Source organism: the organism of the source record quoted next, assembly GCF_019968985.1.
Source record: "MAG: Porospora cf. gigantea B chromosome Unknown PgB_NODE_1115_length_7801_cov_170.855, whole genome shotgun sequence".
In the NCBI taxonomy this organism is placed as follows: domain Eukaryota; phylum Apicomplexa; class Conoidasida; order Eugregarinorida; family Porosporidae; genus Porospora; species Porospora cf. gigantea B.
In genome coordinates this window covers 1-7801 of record NW_027178520.1, presented here as the reverse complement: position 1 = coordinate 7801, position 7801 = coordinate 1, and the positions used below count along the sequence as shown (strand labels likewise).

The following is a 7801-nucleotide window of genomic DNA, read 5'->3' as shown; positions in this document are numbered from 1 at the left end:
CGACGACGGCTTTGGTTGACTCTTTAGCATGGTCCGCTGGCTCTGGTGCCTTGGGAACAGGTTTCTTTATGAGAGGCTTGGTGAGAGGCTTGGGAGATACCTTCGTTGCAGGCTCACCCGTTACAATGGACTCCTCGACGACGGCTTTGGTTGTCTCTTTGGAATGGTCCGCTGGCTCTGGTGCCTTGGGAACAGGTTTCTTTATGAGAGGCTTGGTGAGAGGCTTGGGAGACACCTTTGTTGCAGGCTCACCCGTTACAACGGACTCCTCGACGACGGCTTTGGTTGTCTCTTTGGAATGGTCCGCTGGCTCTGGTGCCTTGGGAACAGGTTTCTTTACGAGAGGCTTGGTGAGAGGCTTGGGAGATACCTTTGTTGCAGGCTCACCCGTTACAACGGACTCCTCGACGACGGCTTTGGTTGTCTCTTTGGAATGGTCCGCTGGCTCTGGTGCCTTGGGAACAGGTTTCTTTACGAGAGGCTTGGTGAGAGGCTTCGGAGACTCCTTTGGAGTCTCTTTCGGAGATGCCGAGGGTGATGGGTCTGAAGCCTTCCGAAATTTCACTACGGACCCCTTGGAGGATTTCTTTGAAGATGCTTCTGATGACGACTCTGAACCCTTTCTGAACTTGACAGGTGACGTTGGAGGCTTCTTTAGGCTTGGCGATCCAACTTGCCTAGGGTCTACTACGTCTGATGCAAGAGGCTTCTTGGTGAGAGCCTTCTGAGACTCCTTTGGAGACTCTTTCGGAAATGCCGAGGGTGATGGCGCTGAAGCCTTCCGAAATTTCACTACGGATCCCTTGGAGGATTTCTTTGAAGATGCTGCTGATGACGACTCTGAACCCTTTCTGAACTTGGAAGGTGACGTTGAAGGCTTCTTCAGTTTTGGAGCGGCCATTCTCACGGTCCCTCCTTCCAGCACGACTTCTTTGACTGCCGGTCCCAACGACTTCGGCACTTCTGCGGGGGCTGGTTTGCTCGGCGAGGTTGTGACAGCCTCCCTCGAGTCTCGGAGGCCAGGGCGGGGCCAGGGAGCAATGGCTTCCTGCGAGAGTAAGGGCCCGTCTGCTCTTGCGAACACATGTTTTACCTCTTCATGCGTGCGAGCCAGGAGGCTTGATACAGATTTGGGTGTAGGTACTGTGGGGGGTGATGCCAACGATTGCACCCTCACGTGGGACGGCGACTTCACCACCTGTTTTGGGGAGGGCGAGGCTCGACCAAACGGCTGCTCAGGCACTACGAGCCCTTGAGGCCGCTGCCTTTCCAGCCTTGCAGCTGCAGCGTAGTCTCTCTCCAAAACGGCCCGCTGCACCGTGTGCCTATGAAGGGCTTGTCGCGCCTCCCTAACGGCTCGGTCCCTTTGGGGGCGATGCCTCTGCAGCCTAGTTGTTGGAGTTGTCTCGGACGCAAGTGGTTCCTGAGTGAACCCTTCAACAACGCGGCGGTAGGCGCGGCGTTCCTCATCGAGGTTTCGCAGCCTAACCCTAAGAATGTCCAAGTCATGCCCTTGTTGGCAGCAATGCTGGTGATCACGTTGCAGCAAGGCGATCTCTGCCGGCTTGAGCTGCGCAAGGCGGTCAAGTTCCTCTAGAGAATGTAGGAGACGGACGCGTCTCCGCAGAATCTCAGACTTCCGGAATCGCTGCATGGCGAATCTGGCGCTGTGCACAGCACACCAATGGGTGCAGGAGAGATATTCATGGATACCATATCATTCAAACACAAATACGCTCCTCTGTGACATGTCGAAGCCAGAAATCACCGAAATGCCCGAATCATCAGATGATTATGAAGCTGACCTTGACGAGGGATTGACTCAACTTTTCCGGTTCGACTTCGGTGACAAACGGTCCAAGAAGCGTGTGGTCGAGTCGGATTCCCGTCTGGAGGCGAAGAGGCAGAAGCTCCTTGATGCTTCACCGACGGCGCCGCTCCGCACACACCACAGACTCGTGGGCAGCGGCGAAGTCGACAAGGAGGTCTTGACTGGTCAAGGCGAGGAACTGCGCACCCTGTGGATCAGCAACCTGGACGAGTCGACAACTGAGGCCGAGATACGAAGCTTGTTCGTCGACACGAAACCGGTAGATGTCAGAATGGTCCATGACCACAAAGGTGTATTCAAGGGCTTCGCTTACGTGGACTTCTCCGATGAGGTAACCTGTCAACGAGTGTCCGACGATACGCATCTCGTGAAGTCCATACGTGCCCGACAAGTAAAAGCTTTGGTTAGCAGGCCTTCGAAACCCATATACGAGCCGAGGACTGCATTCCTCAAGAACGTGCCTTGTGTGGCTGATAGCATAATCATCGCCGCCATCGAGGGCGAGCTTGGGTGCAAGGTAGAAGCACTCAGAATGATTCCGGACGTGTCTGGGCAGCACAAGGGTTACGGCTACGCTGACTTCGCTTCGGAGGCTCTGACTGCGGAGGGCATAAGACGTGGCACCATAACGGTCGACGGACATCCGATTCAGGTTCTGCCCTGCGTGCCGTTGAAGTCGCACCGCAAAATAAAGGCGCCGAAGGACAAGTGCCGCAACGCGGCCGCTATACGTCGCAAGGAAGAGATCCGGACGGCGCCAGTCTCTCAGCCCGACACAATATTCGTGAAGGACATTGCTTTCTCTGCGACTGAGCGCGAAGTTCAGGCGTTCTTCGAAGAAAACGCCGGGCCGGTGGTGCGTACGAAGCTGGTAACGTGAGTGCGGGGGTTAGGACCAACGCAGAGATGAGCTCGGCAGGAGCCGCGGCTACGCCTTCGTGCAGCTCTTATCGCATGAAGACGCGCTGACCGGCCTGTCGCTGAATGGCTCCTTCTTGCAAGGTCGCGCTCTCACCGTGTCAAAGTCGACAAGAAGCATCAGCGAACCGCACCATCCAGGACCGACGACGAACTCGGACCGACCGCGTCTGCGGTTCGACAAGAAGCGAGGCCACCACGCCACCGCTGAACCCGTGTCGTCCAACGCGGATTTCCGAAGCCTTCTAGGGCTAGAATAGTTAACCACCAAGACCATGCAACAGGAAGCCCCGACTCTCCATGCACGCGTTGAAGTTCCGACGACCGTGCGTCTTGAGGGAGTCGCCGTAGTAGTGTTGAATCCTGGACCACTTGTTATTATCGCAAGTCATGTAACCCAGCGTGTGCTCAGGAGCAGGAGGTGGCTTGACTGCGATGCCAATCTCCACGCGAGTCCCCGAGGGGAAGATCCCTTGGCCTCCCAGCAAGACCTCGGGAAGCTTATCGGGCAGAGTGTTGGCATCCCTATACGCCGCTGGCAGCTCGACACAGAACCATTTCACACTGGTCTTCGATTCCTTAAGCAGCGTATCGATGCTGCAGAATTCGTCCTTCATAGGCAAGGTGCGTATGAAGTCCGGGATGAGGGGATGTGCTGCCTGTTTGCACTTGCTGATGAAGCTGCTTAGGAAGCTTTCGAGTTTCTTGGCGCCCCCTGGCATGTCTGCGACGTGAGCGAGCTTCCACTTGTCAGAAACGAAATCGTGGAAGGTGGAGAAGTCGCGATAAGCCTGGCGGGCGACCGCGGGGACTCGCACGGTGGACTTGGCGAAGACGAAGGACACTGGGTACCACTGGACGTTACCGTCGTTGGTATTTCGGAGCAGCAGACGGCTGGCCATGACCCTGAAGGTCATCACAATGACAGCGCCGTGTTGCCTCGTCATACGGAGGTGTGACATGTAGCGTTTGTCGTCGTGCATAGCTTTAATCTGGTCTGAGTACGCCTTGAGGGCGGGCTTCTTGAGCACTTTCTCGAGAACGCTTTTGGGGATGTTCGACACCTTTGCCGATCGTGCGTTCGCTTGGCTGAACTTTTGAAAGTCAACTTCGACCTCTCTGTTACCCCTCTGCGGCTCTATCCAACCGAAGAATTTCGCGTCTCCTATGACAAACAGCGACAGTGGCTCGAGGCCGTCCAGACGTGGAACATCCAACGTGTAGTAGCTGAGCTTCTTCTCCCTGAGGAAGGCAGGAACCGCTTCCAGGCACTCAGCCATGAAACTGTCCATGCCGAATATCGGAGGCTGAGGATTCTGACCGGCCGCGTCGAGCTGGTACCACTCCCAGGGCATAATTTCGGTGTGGCCATCCCGCACGCTGTAGCCCTCTTCCATGTCTTCGCTGATGTCTACCTTCCAGATTGCGCGGCAAAGCAGAGGCAGCAGCAGTCCCAAGGGTGCGGTGTGCATGGTTTTTTTGGCGAATGGGAAAAGCCAATCGTGCTGCATGACCGAACTCCCATCGAGCGACCTGGATATTGATGGCTTCTTCCGGAGCCACCGTCCAAAAGGCGAGTCCATACTCCTGGAAGTTCACCAACAAAGTCCATGCGACTCACATCGGCTGTTCTGTACGGCATTTTTAAACCATCACCGCTTCTACGGCTCCATCCCGAAGATAATCGACAGCGGAGAGGCATCTTTCACATTCTGGCGCTTCCGTACAGTTCTCCCTCTTAATCCATTTTCGGACGGCCCAGTGTCAGTCCCACTCACAACGCTGTTCAAAGCTTTGCGTCTAGCCCCGCCAGACCTGGCTGGTTGTGACATGGAGACGGCCCTGCACTCGCTGGATGAAGCCTGTTTCCAGGTTAATCGCGCTCCGGAGTCTGGCTTGGCCGTGGTGCTGCTCCCCTTGGAGCTGGCAGTGAAGCTACCGGGTGTCTCGGCCGCCATAGAAGCGGTCCGCACCCGCGCTGGAGGGTTGCCCCGCTCCTCTCTCAGGTTGTTTGTGTGGCGGCTGCTTCGCAAAGTGGCGAGATACCTTCGGCGTACTCTGCGCCTGATGACGGACCCAACTAACGCGTTGCCATTCGATTTAGTAGTCACTCGGGTGGTTACGGTATACCAGGCGACGTTCTTTGCGGGCATCCTGGTGCTTGCGGCAGAGAGACACGCTTCAAACGTGCAGCTCACGGCGCGCAGCCTAGTACATTGCCACATCCACCTGCCCAAGAAGCCCGGAGAGGAAAGTAGTCTCCAATTCGCCGGCAGACGCACCAGTCTGGACGTCGTATGCTCCATGTTCCTGGATTGTCGCACTCTGGGCCCTCCGCGGTGGTTACGCACGTTCCGACGCTTCCAGTCTCGTACCAAGGCCTATGAGGACTGCGTTCAGACGCTGAAGCGTCATGTAGGCCCTGGATGCGTACGACGGCCCAAGGTACGGAACAAACACCTGCTCATGGTAGACACTGTTGTCAACTTAGCCAGGACCACACAAGATATCATCGACAAGAATTACTGCATCAGCGGCCTCAAAGCGCAGAGATTTCTAGATGCGATGGATATTCCGGAAGACGACGCCCAACGGAAGCTGAAACACAGCCTTCTGCTAAGCGTAGCGGACTACTGCAGTGCCTGGGAGTCACGAGACCTTTGGCGAGATGTGTACGTTTTCCTGCTCACGGCGACCTACAAGACCTAGTCTGGGGGTCCAGCAGCAACCTGAAGAGCATCTGTGTCAGCCACAGTTCCTGCGCTCACGTGATGTGTGGCTATCCTCTCCTGGCGAATTCGCCAAAGGACGTCGGCGGTTGGCAGCGTCTTGTAGAAGTTCTCGGAAGCCAACCATCGGTCCGCTCCGCTTAACTCTGCCCGTGTTGCCGGCGGATCGTCGTCTCGGTCGTCGGGAACAGCGCCACAGCTGGCGATCAGGTTTGAGAAAGATAGCGAGTAGGCTCGCTTAACATATGTTAGCGTGTCGAACGGTATGGAAAGATGGAAACGGTTCACCTCCTCTCTGGAAGCAGGCGTGGAGAGATCGGACACGTTTAAAAGGTCCCTCAGCATCAGTTGGTCCTTGCATCTAACCAACTCGCCCACTGCAATGAGAGCTGTGATCTGCTAAATAGATAACGGTTCCTCACTTGGTATTCGCGATCACGAAGACGCAGCTCTCGATCGAGAAGCAATGGGATAAGGCTGTGTGACTCAAAGAACCATACGTACGAGTACAGGTCTAGGTAGTGCTCTAGGAAGCATTGCGTCACAGACTCCTCAGAGAGGCAGGAAGACGGGCTCAGCGTCTTCACTTTAACCATATCGAAATCAAACGGCTGAAAAGGCGGCGAGTAGAGAGACAGGTGACATATAAATCGCGTCAGAGTGCCTGTGCAACGGCTCTTCTTTGGCACGGAATCGACTTGCGGATACCAGTCGTCACACTCAAATGGTGCAACGGGTGACAAAAACTCGAACAGGCATGCCAGTTCCGGCTCCGGATGCGCGAGACACTCACTGCTACAAAGCAGCAGTCTGATGAGCAGCAGTTTATTAAGAGCAGGTATAGTTGCCTGCACCACGGAGTCCTCTCTGATAAAGAAACTCTCCCAGACCCACAAGTCCCAAACCCTGGCTACCGCTCGAAGCCGGATCTCCCAGAAGGCTTCCAGAAAAGAGAGGAGTTCGGCAGGCGGCATATAAGACGTTTTCGGTGCCGCAGACAATAATGTTCACACGACAAAGGAACGGCTTCGGATCATCTTCGCAGGGTCCGCGATCCTGAGTTCATCAAGCAATCTTTCGTCGGCATTCAGTAGGCGGTCGTGCTCTGAGTTGCCCTCAAGTCGACCATCTGTGCTTTGTCTCTGCGACACATAATTATTGGCTAGCTTGGCTACTTTAAGGGCTCTGAGGTCGCGGTACCTCTTGGTGTGGGAGGTGCAGCCCTGATAAAAGACAAGTAGAAACCCCAAAGCACTCATGGACAACGCCACTCCCGTCAGGACCTGTCCAGATAGAATCGCCGCGTGGCGGCCCAGCACTGCATCTAGCTGGAGCATGCAGTACGCAACGAGCACCCCGGTCACGGCACCGCCTCCGTGGGCCATCCAGTCGCTCTCGGCGCCGCCTGCTGCGTGATGTGACCTGGAAGTGCTCACCGTATGACATGGGGAGCAATGCCAACCCGAAGGTCATGACTGACAGAGTGAACCTTTGGTACCTTTCGCTGCTGTCCAACCCAGCTGCGTGAAGGACCGCCGAGACAGCTTACTGGCTTTTAGAGCAACGTACATCCAGCCGGTCGAGTAGCCGAAGCAGCCGCCAGACGCACCGATGGTGAGAAGCTGGTATCAAAGAAACCTGCAACCTACGGCCCTCTTCAAAATGGTGAAGTACGAAAACAATGCGCCAACGACCGAGGATATCCACCACATTGGCAGTTGCCAGTAAAGCATCCAGTCGGTTTCCACTCTGGCATTAGAGCCTGACGACCAAAACCAGATGGCCAGAAGAAGGCCGATACTGTTGTTAAGGAGGTGCTGCACGTCGTAATGCAGGTAAACACATGTCGTCAGCCTAGGCATGTTGGCCAGAAAGGAATCAACCCCGTTAGTAGAGGCGCCTAGTCTGTGTCATTGTCGGCAGGTTCACTCACAGTACGAGGGTTCCCAAGGACGCACGGCAGCCGGACGGCTCGTCACCGAACATGGACACCAGCAAGATCAGCGCAAATATGCAGAACCACGAGGATATCAACAGCTCTGTCGTGTGCAGCACGTACCATGAAGGCTCTTGGTGGGGGATTGCATTACCTATGTCGGGGGCTGAGAACCGGGGCCGACGTAATCTAGGTCGACTTGTCTGGTTAGATGGTGGCGTCTGACAGAGGCAGACGGCGGCAAGAAGGCAGACCTGGTGCACCCGCATGTGCAGTGTCAATTTCGCGGGCGAACGACCGTTGACAGCATTAATACATTCACAGAGGAATCGGCACATTCTCTGCCGACTCTAAATGGGGCTCAGCAGTCCCCGCTTTCATCCAGGG

General features: G+C 55.7%; 6 protein-coding genes across 11 annotated transcripts; 2 read left to right on the top strand and 4 right to left on the bottom strand.

Moving 5' to 3' along the window:
• On the bottom strand, positions 1–1654 carry KVP17_000242 (uncharacterized protein; the record flags this gene model as incomplete). Of its 2 annotated transcripts, none has more annotated exons than XM_068519350.1 (1): positions 1–1654. In XM_068519350.1, a coding segment is annotated over one exon (1654 nt), but the record flags the coding sequence as incomplete, so codon positions are not given. The 2 variants fall into 2 exon arrangements, with proteins under 2 accessions (XP_068379556.1, XP_068379555.1); XM_068519349.1 differs by having other exon boundaries at positions 5–1654.
• Positions 1655–1748: 94 nt separating this feature from the next.
• On the top strand, positions 1749–2711 carry KVP17_000241 (uncharacterized protein; the record flags this gene model as incomplete). 2 transcript variants are annotated; one of them, XM_068519345.1, is made up of 1 exon in its annotated part: positions 1749–2711. In XM_068519345.1, one exon carries the CDS (start codon positions 1749–1751, stop codon positions 2709–2711), a length of 963 nt encoding a protein of 320 aa, XP_068379554.1. The 2 variants fall into 2 exon arrangements, with proteins under 2 accessions (XP_068379554.1, XP_068379553.1); XM_068519344.1 differs by having other exon boundaries at positions 1773–2711.
• Positions 2712–3009: 298 nt separating this feature from the next.
• Positions 3010–4260, bottom strand: KVP17_000239 (uncharacterized protein; the record flags this gene model as incomplete). Of its 2 annotated transcripts, none has more annotated exons than XM_068519310.1 (1): positions 3010–4260. In XM_068519310.1, the coding sequence occupies one exon, from the start codon at positions 4258–4260 to the stop codon at positions 3010–3012; it is 1251 nt and encodes a 416-aa protein (XP_068379550.1). The 2 variants fall into 2 exon arrangements, with proteins under 2 accessions (XP_068379550.1, XP_068379549.1); XM_068519309.1 differs by having other exon boundaries at positions 3010–4221.
• On the top strand, positions 4259–5458 carry KVP17_005173 (uncharacterized protein; the record flags this gene model as incomplete). The annotated part of the gene is made up of 1 exon (XM_068514979.1): positions 4259–5458. One exon carries the CDS (start codon positions 4259–4261, stop codon positions 5456–5458), a length of 1200 nt encoding a protein of 399 aa, XP_068379557.1.
• KVP17_000238 (uncharacterized protein) lies at positions 5455–6452 on the bottom strand (the record flags this gene model as incomplete). 2 transcript variants are annotated; one of them, XM_068519295.1, is made up of 2 exons in its annotated part: positions 5455–5874; positions 5901–6452. In XM_068519295.1, the coding sequence occupies 2 exons, from the start codon at positions 6450–6452 to the stop codon at positions 5455–5457; spliced, it is 972 nt and encodes a 323-aa protein (XP_068379547.1). The 2 variants fall into 2 exon arrangements, with proteins under 2 accessions (XP_068379547.1, XP_068379548.1); XM_068519296.1 differs by having other exon boundaries at positions 5823–6452.
• Positions 6453–6485: 33 nt separating this feature from the next.
• KVP17_000240 (uncharacterized protein) lies at positions 6486–7683 on the bottom strand (the record flags this gene model as incomplete). Of its 2 annotated transcripts, XM_068519330.1 has the most annotated exons (5): positions 6486–6886; positions 6915–6998; positions 7028–7100; positions 7128–7383; positions 7412–7683. In XM_068519330.1, 5 exons carry the CDS (start codon positions 7681–7683, stop codon positions 6486–6488), a joined length of 1086 nt encoding a protein of 361 aa, XP_068379551.1. The 2 variants fall into 2 exon arrangements, with proteins under 2 accessions (XP_068379551.1, XP_068379552.1); XM_068519331.1 differs by lacking the exons at positions 6915–6998; positions 7028–7100; positions 7128–7383; positions 7412–7683 and having other exon boundaries at positions 6486–6863.
• Between the last annotated feature and the right edge of the window lie 118 nt (positions 7684–7801).